Below are 21,389 nucleotides of genomic sequence, written 5' to 3'. Positions count from 1 at the left end.
CGTCTCCATGGGAGCCGGTAGCACCTCCCCCCTCCACCCCGCCCCTGGGGTGATTTCAGCCCCATACTTTTTGGACACTCTTTATACGAGACATATTGGGGGATGATTGTTTGACATACATTCCCTGCAAGTGTAGATTTGCAAGTGTAGCATCACAAAGACACCCTCAAAGCCTCCCTGATAAAGTGCAACATCCCCACTGATACCTGGGAGGCACTGGCCAAAGACCGCCCTAAGTGGAGGAAGTGCATCCGGGAGGGCACTGAGCACCTCGAGTCTCATCGCCGAGAGCATGCAGAAATCAAGCGCAGGCAGCGGAAAGAGCGCGCGGCAAACCAGTCCCACCCACCCCTTCCCTCAACGACTGTCTGTCCCACCTGTGACAGGGACTGTAGTTCCAAAATTGGACTGTTCAGCCACCTAAGGTCTCATTTTAAGAGAGGGACTGCCTACGGTGATGGGATTTGTCAATACACATTGGGTGGGTGGGAGTCTCCACCCACGCCGTGACTCTCCACCCACGCCGTGACTCTCAGAACATTCACTCCATATGGAGTACCTTTTACGAATCTGTGCCTCTGCCGCGGAGCTTCGCCCATTGGACATGTGTTTGGGTTTGGAGCTGAGAGAGGAAATGGGTGGGAATACTTGAGATGTCCGCTGACCTGTGCATTCAGATTCCGGATATGTGCCCCACCCCCAATTACCCGTCCTTGGTTGCCCAACACATCCATCCTTACGGCGCTCCAATTGGGAAACAAACGGACTCGATTGGATGTTTCTTGACTCTCAGTCAAAGAGCCTTTTTTTCCCCCATCTCATATATTTTTATAACTAATAAGCAAAAGTGGTGAAAGAAAATGAAAAAAACCACTGGCCTGGGAATTGCGGTCAGCGCTTGCGTAGGCCTCCGAATCGTAAGAAAACTCTGTATTGACCCTGTGCCTTCGTATCATCAGACTCTTTACACCTGTGTAAAGACCCATGGGTCCCAGAGGCACATGAGGTTCACATGAACTGGCCCAACCAATAACAAATAAACTTCAACATTGTTAACTGGGACAAAATTGATCTAAAATGATTTTAAATGTAAGTGAATGTTTAAATCATTAAAAAATTTATTTTAACATTTATTTAAACCCTTACACTGATAACAGAAGGCCCTTACTCCTGCTTTCACTAGGCAGAAGGGTTTGGTGGGCATTCGCTGGGCAGTAGTTGGGCAAATTGCCCAAACCCTGCGCCAGCGAAAGTGAATGGGTACGATCTGTCAAGGAGAAACTTAACAGATCGCAAGTTCCAGGTTTTCGCGCATGTGCATCGCTGTGTGTGTGCCATCATAGACCCCGTAAAATTCGGGTCACTGTGTTTCTTTTCATTCCCCAATGGTTTTTCTCCCAGGTTGCCAGCCACAGTGTCCTGGAGGAATTAATCTTTAATTCCTGTTGACGCCCAATCAATCCTAGAGGCTTAGCAACCCCTAGTATTCCCATTAGGTAATACTTTACAAGTTAGTAACATTTATTCTGTAATGTTGGTTTGTCTGGCAGCATGTTCTGAGCGTGACAGTTTCATAAAACAGAGAAGGATTCAGTATGATTTATGAGTTATGTCATTTTTTCATACTGGGCAGTCAGAGTTAGGAATTACCGCTGCATAGCTGTGGGAGGCTGTTCTGGCTGTATTTAAAAATAAAATCTTTCTCATGAGCATATTATACCCCTTCACTCTTACTAGCTTTTCTGGACCTTTTCTCTAATTCACCAGCTACAGTTCCAGTTCTACCCACAGTGTGAGGAATTCACTCATTTTTCTGTCGCTGGTACGTGGTATGTTGCTTTGCCAGCAATGCCTATATAGAATCATACAGGACAGTAGGAGGCCATTTGGCTGGCTGGCTGACAGAGCTTCCAATTAGTCCCAATCTCCTGCTCTTTCCTTTTTAAGTAGAGATCCAACTTCCTTTTTGAAAGTTATTATTGAATCTGCTTCCGCCACCCTTTCAGGCAGCACGTTCCAGATCACAACAACTCGCTGCGTAAAATAATTCTCCTTATCTCCACCCCTGGCCTTTTTGCCAATTATTTTAAATCTGTGTCCTCTGGTTACCGACCCTCCTGTCAGTGGGAACAGCTTCCCCTTATCTACTCTATCAAAACCGCCTCTTCATTTTGAACACCTAAAACTCTCCTTAATCTTGTCTGCTCTGAGGGGAACAATCCCAGCTTCTTCAGTCTCTGCAGATAACTGAACTCCCTCATCCCTGGTATCATTCTAGTAAATCTGCTCGCGCTCTTGCCAAGGTCATGATGATCTTTCTGAAGCGTGCTGCCCAGAATTGGACACAATTCATCCTGAGAACGAAAAGCAAGGGAACCCCACTGGAAACATCCTTCCAGTCACAAAAGCACCCATCAACCATTACCCTTTGCCTCCTGCCTCTGAGCCAATTTTGGATCCAACTTGCCGTTTTGCCCTGGATCCCATGGGCTTTTACTTTCATGACCTGTCTGCCGTGTGAGAACTGATCGACAGCTTTGGTAAAATCCATAGATACTACATCATATGCACTGCCCTCATCGACCCTCCTGGTTACCTCCTCGAAAAATGCAATCAAGTTAGTCAGACACGACGTTCCCTTAACAAATCCGTGCTGACTGTCCTTGCTTAATCTGTGTCTTTCTAAATGTAGATTTATCCAGTCCTTCAGGATTTTTTCCAATAATTTTCCCACAACTGAGGTTAGGCTGACTGGCCTGTAATTACTCAGTCTATCCCTTTCTCTCTTCTTATATCGCATCTTTCACAACCTGCAGACATCCCAAAGCATTTTACAGCCAATGAAGTACTTTTTTTTAATGTGTAGTCACTGTTGTAATGTGGGAAACATGGCAGCCAATTTGCGCACAGCAAGCTCCCACAAACAGCAATGAGATAATGACCAGATAATCTGTTTTAGAGATAAATATTGAGGGATAAATATTGGCCAGGACACCGGGGATAACTCCCCTGCTCTTCGGCAAAATAGTGCCGTGGGATCTTTTACATCCTGAGAGAGCAGGCAGGGTGCGGTTTAACCTCGACAGTGCAGCTCTCCCTCTGCACTGCACTGGGAGATCGAGCCGAGACTTTTGCACTTAAGTCACATGGAGTGGGACTTGAACGCACAATCCTTCTGACTCAGAGCCACAACTGTTGACGTCCCCAAAGTGCTTGACAGCCAATGAAGTACTTTTGAAAGTAGCAAGGTATTTCCCCATTCAGTGGTGTTTAGAATTTAGAACGGTGAACTGCAAAGTTACTGTGATTGTAAAAAAAAGAACTCATTAGTTGTGAGGCATTTTGGGATATGCTGAGGATGTGAAGCGTACTATATAAATTCAAGTCCTTGCGTTTCTTTTATAAGGAAGGCTGCAGACACTGGTTGGTGTCACAGTGATACCTGTATCATCCAACAGCTCAGGTTACACTGATAACTGCACCACGCAGCAACAAAGGCGGCTTGAAGAGAGCCACTTGGGAAGCGCAATTGCTCTAAATTCTTGGAGGCGGGGGCGGAGGGCTCAATAGATGATCGCAAAAGATCAAAGTCATATGGGCGTATTTGTACTTCCGCGCGCAAGTCACCTGCGCCCAGATTTATGCGAGCTCTTAAAGCGCGTATTCGCCTGCAGATTGCGCTTGTATCTGGGCGCAAACTCGCCGGAAATGTCAGGCCCGTGAAATCACCAGTTTCTAAGCAATAAACGATTGATTTTCTGGACTGAATCTCGAAAAAAGTGTAGCTTGGAACTATCCTAGGGAGGCATATTTGCAGGCAGGTGTAAAGCATTCCTTTGTCCACTATCGTAGTCGCCGTGTTAACACATTTCAAATTTTAACCTGTTAGCACCTCCCTAAAATCAATTGCAGAGGAAGATCCCACGAACACATTGAGCGTTTATCTCCAGTCATTTCTAGGCGCACATATATAAATGTTTGTGTTATATTAACTATTATAAACACATCAAAGCCACCAGTATCAACTCATCTGTATTTTGCATCAATGAAGTTATAGGAACATATGTACTGGTGTCGTATTTTCCTTAAGAAAAATGAAACATTTACACAGGTTAGGAACACGCACCAACACAAAACAGATGGCAGACAGTACATAGTGACAATGTCCCAGAGGGGGGGGGGGGGGCAGGAATTGTTTGACAATCGTATTTGAGGCAGAATGTTTCTGAGCTCAAATTACTTGCAGCGCAGGATTTTCCCGAACTGTAACCAATGTCTCTTCGCGTTTTGTCAGTTTCAAAAACTGCATTTCGAGACGAACCTTTTTTTTTACAGGCGTGATTATTTGGGAAGAGGGGGCATCTTCAACACTCTCCAGGGCAATTCCCAGAGGGTAATTCAAAAGCCTGATACTCTCTGCACCGTGGGGGCAAAGATCAAACGGGTTATTATTTAATTGCAGTGACACAGGCATCAATGCTAGAGACATAAATATTTTGCTCTCTCTGTCAGGATCGTGCAACATACCAGGTGTTCCAAACTTCGAAAGCAAGCATCCACCACCATCAGCTTCCATCTCTCGCCCATTGCCTCTGGGAGTGGAATATAGACGTAGTATGCCAGCAACACGCTCACCACCGCAAGCATAATTAGCTTTGTTCCCATTTTTGTACCGGCGGCTTTCTCTCTCTCTCTGCTGCTGTTGTGCCGGCGATGCGATAATCTCCCCCAACAACACAATTAGAAGATGGGAAATACAAATGAATCAGATTCCGCCTCTCTGCTGATTCTTCTTTCACAGCCTGCCGCAGGACGCGACAAAGTTTGAGGTCGAATTTGCCAAACAGATATGACAACACGTGTTAATATCAGCTGATTGCATTATTCAGCCATTTGATGTGAGCCCCGGGGCGATCACTTTATTGTGACTTCGCCTGGCTGTGTGTTGCTCAATCGCGTCTCGATCACCCCCTCCCATCGCAATGCACAAAGGGATTTCCAGCAGTGATTCGACAGGAGAGCAGAAGGCATGTTTAACGGATAAGACTGCGGCTGTATTAAGTGAAATTGTCAGTGCGGACTCTAACAGCAACTTTAGTGTGCCGATGGAGGGGGGGAAGGGGGAGGTACAACATCTTGACATACTCCTGACCCATCTCAGCCCCACCCTCTCATACATCAGGACACAACTCTTAAAAATCACGAGATTTGGCAAGAAACCACAAGTTGCTTTTTTTCCCAATAAACCAATATAGATTGACAGTTCGTTTATAAATCTCATTAATGGTTTTATTTAAGAAATAAATTTGCATTTATATAGCACCTTTCACGGCCGACAGACGTCTCAGTGCGCTTTACAACCAATGAAGTACTTTTGGAGTGTAGTCACTGTTGTAATGTGGAAAACGCAGCAGGTAATTTGCGCACAGCAAGCTCCCACAAACAGCAATGCGATAATGACCAGTAAATCTGTTTTTAGTGATGTTGATTGAGGGATAAATATTGACCAGGACACCAGGTTAACTACCGGGCGATTGTTCAAAATAGTGCCTTGGGATCTTTCACGTCCACTTAAGTGGGCAGACCTGGCCTCGGTTTAACGTCTCATCCGAAAGACGGCACCTCCGACAGTGCAGCACTGCCTCAGTCCTGCACTGGGAGTGTCAGCCTAGATTTATGTGCTCAAGTCCTTGGGGTGAGACTTAAAGCCACAACTTCTGACTCACAGGCGAGAGCGCTGCCCACTGAGCCACACTTTATTTAATCTCTAACAGGTCACAGCCAATGCTCCCTGTCATTTTATTTTTGGCTCACGGGCCCTTTAACTGGCTGCGCAGCTCATTCAATGTTTTGCGCGTACACAGTTATTACCATCAAAAAGCCCGGTGAGTGGCCTGCACGGGACCCCCAGACCCCCGTGTGGCCACACAGCTTAATGGGAATGTTGGTCACAGCTCTTTACATAAACTGGATTACTGCATCTGAAAATGTTCTACAAAAAACCTTTTAAAAATCCTACCCATTATCACCATGCTGCCATGCATCTCAGTTTGAGGTTATGATGACGAATATAAATTACATAAGATCATAAGAAATAGGAGCAGGGATAGGCCACTTGGCCCCTCGAGCCTGCTCCGCCATTTAATAAGATTATGGCTGATGAAGTGCATCTGGGAGGGCGCTGAGCACCTCGAGTCTCATCGGCGAGAGCATGCAGAAATCAAGCGCAGGAAGCGGAAGGAGCGTGCGGCAAACCAGTCCCACCCTCCACTTCCCTCAACAACTATCTGTCCCACCTGTGACAGGGACTGTGGCTCCCGTATTATACTGTTCAGCCACCTAAGGACTCATTTTAAGAGTGGAAGCAAGTCTTCCTCGATTCCAAGGGGCTGCCTATGATGATGATGATGATAACTGATCTGATCATGGACTCAGCTCCACTTCCCTGCCCGCTCCCGAAATCCCTTTATACCCTTATCATTCAAAAATCTGTCTATCTCAGCCTTAAATATATTCAATGACCCAGCCTCCACAGCTCTCTGGGGCAGATAATTCCATAGATTTAAAACCCTCTGAGAGAAGAACTTCCTCCTCATCTCAGTTTTAAACGTGCGGCCCCTTATTCTAAGAATATGTCCCCTAGTTTTAGTTTCCCCTATGAGTGGAAATATCCTCCCTGCATCCACCTTGTTGAGCCCCTTCATTATTTTATATGATTCGATAAGATCACCTCTTAGTTGCACAATTAAGCGTTTATATTTATTATTTTTGTTTGACTTACTTAATGGCGGAGCAGAAAGATGCCTGGATGAGTTACCAGATTTGAGCTAGGGTGGCAGTGAGCAGCGGTGCTGCAATTGGTCTCGAGGCCCTTTCTTAAAATTTAAATCAGTTACGGCCTTGCTGCAGGCCCAGGGACTGGCAAGTGACGTTCCCGCTCAGCTGCATGGGCACGCATGAGCCGCTTGCCGGATTTCACGTGGAAAAACCGCGCCTGCGCGGAAACCTGAATGGGCCAAGCAACCAGTTATAGTGGCCATGCGCCCAAAAATAAACGACAAGGAGCCATTGCTGGAAAATCTCTTTTCTCTCCACCCGCTTCCCTCCTCCGAGGCCACGTAGCGCGCACTCTCCAATATTGGCAGCAGGACCCCAATCCCCGGCCACCGCCGCAGGTCTCTTTTCAACCACGTGACCAGGCCGCTTCCAACCCACTGACACGGCCTGGGCCACTGGGACCTCCGGGAGTCCGCACCATCATCATCATCACAGGCAGTCCCGCGGAATCGAGGAAGACTTGCTTCCACTCTTAGAATGAGTCCTTAGGTGGCTGAACAGTCGAATGCGAGAACCACAGTCCCTAGGTGGGACAAGTAGTCGTTGAGGGTAAGGGAGGGTGGGACAGATTTGCCGCATGCTCTTTCTGCTGCCTGCGTTTGCCTTCTGCATGCAATCGGCGATGAGACTCGAGGCGATCAGCTGAAGGCCGCTGCCTCGAAGCTCGGCCCATGCAATGCATGCTGGATTTACTAATTTATCTTCCCATGGCCCTTAGCTCGTCCTTGAACTCCCAGTCTGAAGGGTGGGAGACAGGAATTGTTGTGTATCTGTAAAGCATGCACTCCCATGTTCTGCCACCAGGGAGCTCATCCCCTGAAGTCCCAAGGGATCCCAACATCCCTTGGGAGCACTGAATATAAGCCGGCCCCTAAGGCCTGTATCTTATTAAAGAATGAGGTCACTGTTACTTTAACCTCCCTGTGTGCAGCCTCATCTGTGTTAGGAACAGAATAACTGGTGACGAGAATACAAATCCAATGCCAAGATGCAGCAATCTGTGGGCATCCTGGAGAAGTTCTCGGTGGGTGAGGACTGGGAAGCCTATGTCGAACGGCTAGACCAGTACATTGTAGCCAACGAGCTGGACAGAGAAGGAAGTGCTGCAAAAAGGAGAGCGGTCCTCCTCACAGTCTCCGGGGCACCGACCTACAGTCTCATGAAGAATCTTCTGGCTCCAGTGAAACCCACAGATAAGTCGTATGAGGAGCTGTGTGACATCATAACCCGAGGGAAAGCGTGCTGATGGCAAAGTATCGGTTCTACACGTGCCAGCGATCTGAAGGTCAGGAAGTGGCGAGCTATGTCGCCGAGCTAAGCCGACTTGCAGGACAATGTGAGTTTGATGGCTACCTGGAGCAAATGCGCAGAGACTTTTTTGTACTGGGCATTGGCCACGAGACCATCCTATAAAAACTTTTGACTGTAGAAACACCGACCCTCAGTAAGGCCATTGCGATAGCACAGGCGTTTATGTCCACCAGTGATAACAACAAACAAATCTCTCAGCACACAAGTGCTAGCAATGTTCATAAATTAACTGGAATTGTGCGAGCAGAAATGTACAGGGTAAAACCCATGAGTCTGCAACTGCCAGCAGGCCTCAGGTGACCCAGATGACTCAGAGTCCACAACAAAGGATGAATGCAAGACAATTCACACCTTGTTGGTATTGTGGAGGCTTCCATTCAGCCTATTCATGCCACTTCAAAGGGTATGTTTGCAAGAGCTGTGGAACAATGGGGCACCTCCAATGAGCTTGCAAACGAGCTGCAAGCTCTACAAAACCTGCTAACTACCACGTGACAGAGGAAGATCGGTCCATGGTGGATCAAAGCAATTTCGAGCCTCAGAGAGAGGAGGCAGATACTGAAGTACACAGGGTGCACACATTTTCGACAAAATGTCCACCTATAATGCTAAATGTAAAATTGAATAGCTTACCCGTAGCCATGGTACTGGACATTGGCACTAGCCAATCCATCATGAGTAAAAAGATACTTGAGAGACTGTGGTGCAACAAGGCATTCAGACCAGCCCTGAGCCCCATCCACACGAAACTGAGAACGTATACCAAAGAGCTTATCACTGTCCTGGGCAGCGCCATGGTCAAGGTCACCTACGAGGGCACGGTGCACGGACTGCCACTCTGGATTGTCCCGGGCAATGACCCCACACTGCTTGGAAGGAGCTGGCTGGGCAAAATCCGCTGGAACTGGGATGACATCCGAGTGCTATCACAAGTCGATGAGGCCTCATGTACCCGGTTCTTAATAAATTTCCTTCCCTTTTTGAGCCAGGCATTAGAAACTTTTCCGGGGCGAAGGTGCGGATCCACTTGGTCCCAGAGGCACGACCCATTCACCACAAGGTGAGAGCGGTACCTCACATGATGAGGGAGAGAGTGGAAATCGAGCTGGACAGGTTGCAACGCGAGGGCATCATCTCCCCAGTGGAATTCAGCGAGTGGGCCAGCCCGATTGTTCCAGTACTCAAAAGTGATGGCACGATCAGGATTTGCGGCGATTATAAAGTAACTTTTAATCGTTTCTCGCACAGGACCAATACCCGCTACCTAAGGCAGATGACCTATTTGCGATGCTGGCAGGAGGCAAGACGTTCACCAAACTCGACCTGACTTCGGCCTACATGACGCAGGAGCTGAAGGAGTCTTCAAAGGGCCTCACTTGCATCAACACACACAAGGGATTGTTCATTTCCAACAGATGCCCGTTTGGAATTCGGTCGGCTGCAGCGATCTTCCAGAGAAACATGGAGAGCCTACTCAAGTCAGTACCACACACGGTGGACTTTCAGGACGACATATTGGTCATGGGTCGGGACACCGCCGAGCACTTACAAAACCTGGAGGATGTCCTCCAACGACTGGATCGCGTAGGGCTGCGACTGAAGAGGTCGAAATGTGTCTTCATGGCAACTGAAGTGCAGTTTTTGGGGAGAAAGATCGTGGCGGATGGCATTCGGCCCACAGACGCCAAGACAGAGGTTATCAGGAACACGCTCAGGCCAGAGAACGTCATGGAACTGCGGTCGTTCCTGGGACTCCTCAACTATTTTGGTAACTTCGTACCGGTGTTAAGCACCCTTTTAGAGCCCCTACGTGTGTTATTGCGCAAAGGTGAGAACTGGGTATGGGGAAAAAAAACAAATAATTGCTTTTGAGAAAACCAGAAACATTTTATGCTCCAACAACCTGCGTGTATTGTATAACCCGTGTAAAAGACTTGTGCTAACATGTGACGCGTCGTCGTACCGAGTCTGGAGTGTATTACAACAAGCTAACGTTGCGGTGAAATTGCAACCTGTCGCCTATGCTTCCAGGAGCTTGTCTAAGGCCGAGAGGGCCTCCAGCATGATTGAGAAAGAGGCATTAGCGTGTGTGTTTGGGGTAAAGAAAATGCATCAGTACCAATTTGGCCTCAAATTTGAGCTGGAAACCGATCACAAGCCCCTCGCTTCCCTGTTCGCAGAAGCCTTGAAATGAGGAGCAAGGTGTTCTCCACTAGCAGCAGCACTCCCCTCAGCAACGTTAATCATCTTGTGATAGCTCTAAACAGTTGCACATACTTACACAGAGCCAGAAGAAAGGAAAAGGCAAGTTCTTGATCATCCCCTTTTAGCGCTGGTGGGGTATTCCTGCTGCTGAACGTTGGTCAGCTGGTTGTGATTAGGAGACGACGGTAAATGGAGCAGTGTCGTCCAAAATGGCAGCTCGTGCGCAAATTAGTATTGCCCACTCATTGACGTCACGATCTGCTTCAACTAAATATCTGCAGCGTGCGCAGTCAACGGCATCGCTGCCGACCTGCCCAAAATGGCGGCCGTCGTGGGATATGCCAGAAGCGAGGCAACCGCCATTTTCTCTTGCAAACTGGCCTTAACGGCCGGCGCTAAAGGCTCCAATTTCATAGAATCATAGAATGGGTACAGCGCAGAAGGAGGCCATTCGGCCTGTCGAGCCCATGCCGGCTCTCTGCAAGAGCACTTCAGCTAGTCCCACTCCCCCGCCCTTTCCCCATAGGCCCCTGCAAATTTATTTCCTTCAAATCAATGAATCTCCGTTTTGAATTTTTCAATTGACCTCTGCCCCCACCTCCGTAGCCTCAAGTCTTGTTGGGGAGAGAGTTCCAGATTTCCACTACCCTTTGTGTGAAGGAATGCTTCCTGACATCACCCCTGAATGGCCTTGCTCTGATTTAAAATTTAATACCATTCCCTCCTCCCTGCCCCCGTTCTCGGCTTCCGTGCTTTGCAACCAATTAAAAAATCTATCAAAATCAGTTTTATTGGCTCTTTTCTTTCAGACCCATCCTGTAAAGTCCTTACTCTACAGTATGAAACCACACGAGGCACATTCTGGGGACAAGGTGTGACCTTAACTCTTTATTTACAGGACTCCAAAGAAGATGACCCTACGTGGGACCTCCCTTTTTATACCTGTGTGATCAGGTAAGGAGTGTCTCCCACAAGTTCACCCCTTGTGCTCAAGGGTTGGATCTAGGTTGAGTGTACACAGTAATACAGTGGTGTTACATTGTGGTTACATACATGACATCACCTCACCCCCCCACCCCCCTCCCTCCAAAGTCTTATTGGGATAATAGGTTTAGTCTTTCAGGTGGTCTACGTTCCCTCATGGAGTGCCGCAGTTGGGGCTCTGGTTGTTGGACACTGACATGAATGTCTGTCACCTGTGGTGATTCCGGCCTGTCCGGGCTGACCGCAGGGTCTGTGCATTCTTCTGATTGCTCTTGTTGCTCATTCACTGGCGGTGTTGTGAGCTCCATCTCATGGTCTTCTTCAAGTTCCTCCGTATCGATGCTGAACCTTTTTTTTACTTGGTCCAGATGCTTACAGCATATCTGACCATTGTTAAGTTTTACCACGATGACCCTATTCCTCTCAATTACAATGCCCTCAAGCCATTTGGGCCCCATGGCGTGCTTGAGGACGAATACAGGATCATTTATTTCTATACATCTCCCCCTCTAATTACTGTCATGGTACTCGTTTTGTGACTTGCGCTTGCCTTCAACTATGTCGGTCAGGACTGGGTGAATGAGGGACAACTGAATTTTGAGTGTCCATTTCATTAGTAGCTCTGCGGGTGGGACCCCTGTGAACGAGTGCGGTTGGGATCTATAGGCCAGCAGAACGGTGCAGTCCTGACATGGTTAATGCCATTGCCCGACATCAACTCTCGGAATTCGTAGCTTGTGAAACATGGGCCATTATCACTAACCAAGATGTCCGGCAAGCCATGGGTTGCAAAGATCGCACGTAGGCTTTCCACGGTGGTGGATGACGTGCATGAATTCAGAATGATGCACTCGATCCATTTCGAGTACGCATCCACCACAATAAAGAACATCTTTCCCATGAATGGGCCCGCGTAGTCAACATGAATGCGTGACCATGGCCTGGTGAGCCAGTGCCACGGGCTGAGCGGGGCCTCCCTGGGGGCATTACCCAGCTGGACACACGTCGTGCACCTGCGAACACAGTGTTCCAGGTCTGAATCAATTCCAGGCCACCAAACGTGTGACTGAGCAATGCCCTTCATCAGCACAATGCCTGGGTGCTCGCTGTGGAGTTCCCTGAGGAATGCCTCCCTGCCCTTCTGGGGCATAACTACCCGGCTGCCCCATAGTAGGTAGTCGGCTTGGATGGAGGGCTCATCCATCCCTCTGTGGAACGGTCTGACCTCGTCAGAGCATGCTCCATATGCAGGAGCCCAATCCCCAGTCAGGACACATTTCTTAATCAGGGATAGGAGTGGACCTCTGCTTGTCCAGATTTTGATCTGGCGGGCTATGATGGGGGAGCCTGCGCTGTCAAAGGCATCAACAGCCATGACCATCTCGGCGCTTTGCTCCGCTGCCCCCTCAGTGGTGGTCAGTGGAAGCGTGCTGAGCGCATCAGCGCAATTTTCAGTGCCGGGTCGGTGACGGATGGAGTAGTCATAAGCAGCCAGCGTGAGAGTCCATCGCTGTATGCGAGCAGATGCGTTGGCATTGATAGCCTTGCTGTCTGACAATAAGAAGCTTAATGGCTTGTGGTCCGTCTCTAATTCAAACCTCCTACCAAAGAGGTACTGATGCATTTTTTTTACACCATAGACACATGCAAGCGCTTCCTTCTCGACCATCCCATATCCCCGTTCTGTTTGAGAGAGCGACCTGGAGGCATATGCCACAGATTGTAGTTGACCCTCAGCATTGCCCTGTTGCAACATGCACCCAACTCCATAGGACGATGCGTCATATGTCAGAACCAATTTTTTACAGGGGTCATACAGGGTCAACAACTTGTTTGAACAAAGTAGGTTTCGCGCCTGATCAAAAGCCCATTTCTGACAGTCCCCCCAAAACCAATCGCAACCCTTACGCAAGAGCACGTGTAGCAGCTCCAACAACGTGCTCAAGTTTGGTAGAAAGTTCCCAAAATAGTTCAACAGTCCCAGGAATGAATGCAACTCCGATATGTTGCAGGGCCTGGGTGCTCGTCAAATCGCCTCTGTTTTGGATTCAGTGGGCCGAATCCCATCTGCAGCAACACTCCTGCCCAGAAACTCAACCTCAGGAGCTAAAAATACACAGTTAGACTTCTTGAGTCACAGGCCTACCCTGTCCAGTCAGCGTAGCACCTCCTCCAGATTGTGGAGGTGTTTCTCGGTGTCACGACCCGTGATGAGGATGTCGTCCTGGAATACGATCATTCCAGGAATGGATTTAAGCAGGCTTTCCATGTTTTTTTGAAAAATCGTGGCCGCTGATCGAATGCCAAATGGGCACCTGTTATAAACAAACAGTCCCTTGTGCGTGGTGATGGTGGCCAGTAGTATAGATCCGTCGGCCAGTTCCTGGGTCATATAGGCTGACGTGAGGTCCAACTTTGTGAACAGCTTGCGCCTGCCAGTGTGGTGAAGAGGTCCTCCGCTCTTGGGAGCGGGTATTGATCTTGTAGGGGAACCCGATTGATGGTGGCCTTGTAGTCGCCACAGATCCTGACGGAGCCATCCGCTTTTAGGATGGGAACGATGGGGCTCGCCAGTCGCTGAATTCAACTGACAAGATGATGCCCTCTCTCAACAGCCGGTCCAATTCGCTCTCGATCTTTTCCCGCATCACATACGGCACCGCTCTGGCTTTGTGGTGCACTGGCCTGGCGTCCGGGGTGATGTGTATCATTACTTTGGTGCCTTTGAAAGTCCCGACGCCAAGTTAGAATAGTGAATCGAATTGTTGTAGGACTTGTGAGCACGAACTTCGCTCCACAGATGCCATTGCCTGAACATCCCCCCATTTCCAGTTCATCTCGGCTAACCAGCTCCTCCCCAACAGTGCGGGACCATTGCCCGGGACAATCCAGAGCGGCAGCCGATTCACTACCCCATTGTGTGTGACAGCCAACATTGCATTGCCTAGCAACGGAATGATTTCTTCAGTGTAAGTCCGTAATTGTGTCTCAATACGTGCTAAGTTGGGTCTACTGGCTTTAAGTGGCCATAGCTTCTCAAATTTCTGAGCACCCATGAGTGACTGGCTGGCCCCAGTGTCCAGCTCCATGTGTACTGGGATACCGTTTAATAAAACCCTCATCATCATTGGTGGCGTTTTGGTGTATGAGCTGTGAATATTCGCCACATGGACCCGCTGAACCTCGGCTTCTATCGATTTGCCCCAAAAGTCATCCTGCCTCTTCTGGTCCATCCACCTCATATATTAGTCTGGTTGCAGGCTTCCTGCACATTCAAGCTAAGATTGCAGTTCCTGCAGACAAACTGTTGGAATCTGCAAGATCTGGCTGAGTGTTTTCCCCCACACCTCCAGCATGAGTTAAAGTTTCCATTGTTGGGAACAAAGGGACAATGGCCAGGAATTCCGCGCTAACTGTCCCTTTGACTGCTCTTAAGTACCCTATTAGTGGGTGTCAATGGCCCCATCCCGGGCCGCAACGTCCACTGTGATGGCGTGAATGTCCTTTCAGCCTGCCATTGTCTCTGTTGAAGTCCTACTCTGGGCTCCATTGCTGCCTGGGGAGTGTCGGACTGCCCCTGCTTGCCTGCAGGGCTCTGAGTCACATTGATGATGTTGACTCCCTGATCCATCACCGCATTAGAGGCAGAATTGCGCGCGTATTTTATTTTCGTCTCTTCCTCCACCGCCATGAAAATTTGAGCTATCAACGCCGCCACTTCCAAGGTCAAATCCTTGTTCTCAATTAATTTGCGGAAAATTCCCACATGAACAATGCCCTCGATAAAGAAATCCCTTAGCATCTCCCCCTGCAGGCATCTGTGAACTTACAGAGGCTTTACAAACACTGGAGGTCTGCTACGAAGTCTGGTATGCTCTGTCCTTCACGACATCGGTGGGTGTAGAATCTGTGTCGGGCCATATGTATGCTACTCGCCGGTTTGAGATGCTCCCCGATCAATTTGCTAAGTTCTTCAAAGGTTTTGTCCGCCGGCTTTTCGGGTGTTAGTAAGTCCTTTATGAGCGCGTGAGTCTTTGGTCCGCAGCTGGTCAAAAGATGAGCCCTTCGCTTGTCGGCCGCTGCATCCCCCAGCCATTCTTTTGTAATGAAGCTTTGCTAAATCTCTCGACAAAATCGTCCCAGTCTTCCCCAACACAGTATCGTTCCTCTGTGCTACCGGTGGCCATTCTCGTGGGTCGTGAATTCCCGTTTCTCGTCGCCAATGTAAAGTCCTTACTCTACAGTATGAAACCACACGAGGCACATTCTGGGGACAAGGTCACTCTGTGACCTTAACTCTTTAGTTACAGGACTCCAAAGACGATGACCCTGCGTGGGACATCCCTTTTTCTACCTGTGTGATCAGGTAAGGAGTGTCTCCCACAATTTCACCCCTTGGTGTGCATCTAGGTTGAGTGTATACAGTAATACAGTGGTGTTACATTGTGGCTACAGACATGACACATCCTATTTTCTTTCTTGCATTTCTATGGCGCCTTTCACGACCTCATGACATCCCAAAGCGCTTTACAGCAATGAAGTACTTTTTTGAAGTGTAGTCACTGTTTAATGTAGAAAACGCGGCAGCCAAATTGCGCACCGCAAGCTCCCACAAACAGCACTGTGTCAATGACCAGATAATCTGTTTTTGTTATGTTGATTGAGGGATAAATATTGGCCAGGACCACCAGGGATAACTCCCCTGCTCTTCTTTGAAATAGTGCAATGGGTTCTTTTACGTCCACCTGAGAGGGCAGACGGGGCCTCGGTTTAACGTCTCTGACTCAGCACTGCACTGGAGTGTCAACCTCGGTTCTTGTGCTCAAGTCTCTGGAGTGGGACTGGAATGCTTTAGCCCATTTTCATCTGTCACTTTTCTAAGAATAGATTTTAAGTATTTGCCATTTTTAACTTTTATTTTATTAATTTTTTATAATGTAAAGCCTATGGAGCAAATGAATAAGTTATTTTAAAAAATCTTCTTGATTCAGTACTTGCTGGGATTTGACTAAACTAACATAATAATATGACTGGCGACTTTGGAAATGTAAAGTGGAAGCAACTGCTGTCATACTTGGCCAGGCTGCAATCCGATCAGGTTTCCATCAAGCTCAATTCTGCGAATTATTTTTAGCTTTCTTTTAATTAAGACCAATCTAAAATTGCTCATGCCTCTCAGCATACAGCAAGTTGCCAACATGACAATATTGGAGTTGACAACCCAACTATCCTTCCTGGCCCCCACGATATAAATGGTTCTCCCACCTCAGGTATTGCCTCACCTCACCCCACCTCACCATCTCTCAAAACTACCATCATCGCCCCTGCTCAATAAACCTTACCCACAAACCCACTGTCCTTGCAAACCACAGCCACATCTCCAACCTCGCTTTCCTCTCCTTGTCCTTGAACTTGTTGTCACCTCCCAAATCCATGTCCATTTTTCCCGCAACTCCATGTTTGAATCTCTCTAGTTAGGTGTCTGTCCCTACCACAGTGCTGACATGTCACAAAAGACATCCTCTGTGACCTTGACTAAGATGAATTATCCCTATTTACTCTTCTATCACTTTGCAGCTTTTATCGTCATCATCATGATAGGCAGTCCCTCGGAATTGAGGAAGACTTGCTTCCACGCCTGAAGTGAATTCTTTGGTGGCTGAACAGTCCAATACGAGAGCCACAGACTCTGTCACAGGTGGGACAGATAGTCGTTGAGGGAAAGGGAGGGTGGGACTGGTTTGCCGCACGCTCTTTCCGCTGCCTGCACTTGATTTCAGTGTTGAGACTCGAGGTGCTCAGTGCCCTCCCGGATGCACTTCCTTCACTTAGGGCGGTCTTTGGCCAGGGACTCCCAGGTGTCAGTGGGGATGTTGCACTTTATCAGGGAGGCTTTGAGGGTGTCCTTGTAGCGTGTCCGCTGCCCGCCTTTGGCTCGTTTGCCATGAGGGAGCTCTGAGTAGAGCACTTGCTTTTGGAGTCTTGTGGAGGATGGTGTGATCAACACAGTTGATCACACCATCCTCCTCCAATACCGCTCCTCCATTGTCATGCTCAGTGGGATTGCCCTCATTTGGTTCCACTCATCTATCCAATCATAGCCAGAGCATTTACAGCAATGGCTTCTCTTCACATCCCCAAACCATTTCCTGTGGAGTCCCCAAAGGATCTATCCTCAGGCTCCTCATCTTCTTGAAGTACTGTCCCTCTTGGCGACATCATCAAAAAACATGGGGTGAGCTTCCACATGTGTGCGAGTGACACCCAGTGATACCTCTCTACCACCTCTCTCGAACTCACAACTGCCTCTGTGTTGTCAGACAGCTTGTCCAACACTCAATTCTGGATGAGCTGCAATTTTGTTCCGTTAAACATTGGGAAGGCATAATCATCATCATAGGCAGTCCCTCGAACCGAGGATAACTTGCTTCCATGTCAAAAAGTTCACAGTTGTTTCAATGATGGACCTAAAATTCCGAACTAAATCTTGAAGGGAGGAAGATGCCTGTGCGAGGATTTTTTTAATGTGTGGTGACCATTGCACACCAGCCACCACATGGGCTTGACAGAGCTAGGTCTTGGTCCAGTGGCAAGGATTAACCAAGATGACTGGAGACCTGCTCTGCTGCATGGACCTAGTGCGCACACATAGCACAATGTGGGCTGGCCCGTGCTGCCCCTGGGACCTCGTCTTTTCTGGGCCCTGAACTCACGCCTCTCCTGGGCACTGATCATGACCCTCCACAGTCTCTCGCCGTTCTTTCACCCCGACCTTGCCGCTCCTGCAGTACCTGCCCACAATCTAATCAGCGACCTGGACCTTGATGACGTCACTCTTCACTGCCGTTGCTTTCCTGCTCCAGCACATCCTGCTCCCTGGAGTGGTATGCTGCCACGCTGCTCCTGCGGCTCTCCGGCCTGCTCCGATGGTCTCTCATCTTCAGCTCCTGCAACAAATGCCATACCCTCGTCACCAATTCCATCCCCTTCCCTGACCACTGTTCGCAACCTTGGTGTCTTACTTGACCTCGAGGTGAGAATCCAAGCCCATATCCTCTCCATCACAAAGACTGTCGACTTCCACCTCTATAACATGACCAGTCTCCGCTTCTGTCTCAGCTCATTTGCTGCCGTACCCCTCATCCACCCTTTATGTCATCTCTAGACTCGACTATTCCAATGCTCTCCTCAATGGCCTCCTGTCCTCCAAAAGTCCATAAACTTCAGCTCATCCAAAACTCTGCTATTCTGCACCAGTCCCACTCACCCATTACCTCTGTGCTCACTGACCCACATTGGCTTTTGGTCCTCCAACGCCTCAAATTTAAAATTCTCATCCTCGTGTTTAAACCACTATGCAGCTTCAGCCCTCCCTATCTCTGTAACCTCCATCAGAGATACAACCCTCCGAGAACTCTGCGCTCCTCTGACTCTGGCCTCTTGTGCCTTCCCAAGACTTCCTTCACCCCACCATTGTTGGCCGCCTCGGCCCTGAGGTCTGGAATTCCCTTCTGCAACTGCTCCACCTCCTTGTCCTCCCTCAATGCCCTCCTTTCAAGCCACCTCTCTGACCAAGCTTTTAAAGCTTTTTCTTTGGCTCAGTGCCGATAGTTGCCCATTTACGCTCCTGTGAAGCACCTTGGGGAAGTTTTCCTACGGTAAAGGCACTATATAAATGCAGACTGTTGCTGTTGTTGAGTTTTTGCAGCAGATTATTCCACTAACTAAACAGGAAATTCCACAATCTCGAACACAGAAAAACAAACTGCCTGCTTCCGCCTATCTTTGCTGACCCACAATATCTGCACTGTCGGCGCTTTCTGTATTTCTATTACCGGCATAGATGCTGAGTCTTATTTTGCCCCTGAATTTCTGACACATTAATTAATGGCTTTGTTTTCAAGTGCCCAGGAGGGAGCCTCACAGAAGCTCGTCTCAACATAGAGATTAAATGCCATCATGCGATGCTACAAACTACAGTGAGCTTGATCATTACAATTAATTTTACATATATAAATACAGAGAGCAGCCTATTTGTGAGCTCCCTGAGCAGCAAGCTTTCCATCTCATTAACATCAGTCTTAATATTCTTGTTGCTGCATTGCCTCAAGGCATTGCTCATGAATCGGTTTCTAAGTATGCCAGAGTGGCCTGGTTCTTTACATAATCCAAGCTGTGATGAAATGGCCCCTTGTTTTTAAAAATAGCAATATATATTTATACAGACAATGTAATGTAAATGAAAATAGTCTCAAATGCATCTTTCTCAGAGAGGCCAACTGTAAGACATTCACAGAGTAAGTTATATGTATATATAAGCATGAGCCTTGGCTCAGTGGCAGCACTCTCACCTCTGTGTCAGAAGGTTATGGGTTCAAGCTGTTGGAGGTGCTGTCTTTCGGATACGTCGGTAAACCGCAGCCTAATCTGCCCTTTCAGGATGATATAAAAGATCTCACGGCACTATTGGAAGAAGGGCAGGGGAATTTCACCTGACCAAACAGATGATCTGGTCATTGATTTTATTGCTGTCTGTGGGATCTTGCAATGCGCAAATTGGCCCTCGTGTTTTCCCGACATTCGAACTAGTGAATATACTTCAAGAGCACTTTACTGACATGACTAAACATAGCATTGCCTCACTGGCAATGACCTGAGGCTGAACCAGACCAATCAACCATCACCAAAACCATCTATTTCCACTTCCGTAACATGGCCTGACTCTGCTCCTGTCTCAGCTCATCTGCTGCTGAAGCCCTCATCCATGCCTTTGTTACTTCTGGACTTGACTATTCCAACGCACTCCTGGCCGGCTTCCCATCTTCCACTTGAGCTCATCCAAAACTCTGTTTTTCCAGGCTTTTGCACACAGCAGTTCCCTGGAGACCCTGGTGCAAACCCGGAGGGTTGGTAACCCTAGTTGGGGCCAGAAGAGACTCAAGAAGGTAAGGCTTTTCACTTTATGTTAGGAATTTCCTTGTGGGACTAAGATGAACAGGAGTGCTCCTCCAGGCTTATAAGAACATAAGAAACAGGAGCAGGAGTCGGCCATTTGGCCCCTCAAGCCTGCTGCACCATTCAATAAGATCATGGTTGCTCTGATCTTGGCCTCAACTCCATTTCCCCACCCGCTCCCCATAACCCTTTAATCCCTTATCGCTCAAAAATCTGTCTACCTCCGCCTTAAATACATTCAATGACCCAGTCTCCACAGCTCTCTGGGGCAGAGAATTCCAAAGATTCACGACCCCCTGAGAGAAGAAATTCCTCCTCATTTCCATTTTAAATGGGTGACTCCTTATTCTGAGACGATGCCCCCTAGTTCTAGATTCCCCAACGAGGGGAAGTTTAAGACCTTCCCTTCCCGACCTTCTGACTCACAGGCGTGTCACAGAGTGTCAGCACTGAGCCCTGAGCTGACATCTCCTTCGGCAACTTTCCTTCAACTCGTTCAATTGTTATTATGTCCATCCATTCATCTTTCCTTAAAATGTCATTCTAATTAATGCAGTAGGCCCATGGAATTATGTCCAGGAAGCACTGGTATTACTGGCTTTTCAAGCTAATTAACTGCATGAATTCCATTCAGTATTTGACAGAAAGGTGCGGGTGCAGATTTTTCTGCCAAATCTTTATACACCATTAATCACAGACATTGACATCTCTGCTCCAAATGTGGTCGCTGTGCATTGAGTTTTTGAATGTAAGTATTTGACATGAATTATAAAGAGCATTGGTCCTAATGCCAATCCCTGAGCACCCCACTCAGCATTTCAATAACAGTAATTTGCATTTATATGGCGCCTTTAACAGTAGTATCTCCCAGTTTCATCGCCCCATCATTGGTGGCCGTGCATTCGGCTGCCTGGGCCCTAAGCTCTGGAATTCCCTCCCTAAACCTCTCCGCCTCGCCACCTCTCTCTCCTCTAAGACGCTCCTTAAAATCTACCTCTTTGACCAAGCTGTTGGTCACCTCTCCCAATGTCTCCTTCTTTAGCTCGGAGTCAAATCTTTTCCGATAATCACTCCTGTGAAGCGCCTTGGGACGTTAA

At 48.2% G+C, this 21,389-nt stretch overlaps 1 protein-coding gene across 1 annotated transcript in view; it reads right to left on the bottom strand.

The window, feature by feature from the left end:
- The window catches only part of aadac (arylacetamide deacetylase), a 79,292-nt gene extending 74,243 nt beyond the window's left edge, over positions 1-5,049 (bottom strand). The window contains exon 1 of the mRNA XM_070883729.1: positions 4,528-5,049. Coding sequence (XP_070739830.1) covers positions 4,528-4,665 — 138 coding nt within the window. The 5' untranslated portion in view covers positions 4,666-5,049. The remainder of the gene's footprint in view (positions 1-4,527) is intronic.
- Positions 5,050-21,389: the final 16,340 nt, after the last annotated feature.

Source organism: Pristiophorus japonicus, chromosome 6 (genome assembly GCF_044704955.1).
Source record: "Pristiophorus japonicus isolate sPriJap1 chromosome 6, sPriJap1.hap1, whole genome shotgun sequence".
Classification (NCBI taxonomy): domain Eukaryota; kingdom Metazoa; phylum Chordata; class Chondrichthyes; family Pristiophoridae; genus Pristiophorus; species Pristiophorus japonicus.
Note: the sequence above shows the minus strand (reverse complement) of the source record. Positions and strands in the feature narration are given on the sequence as shown.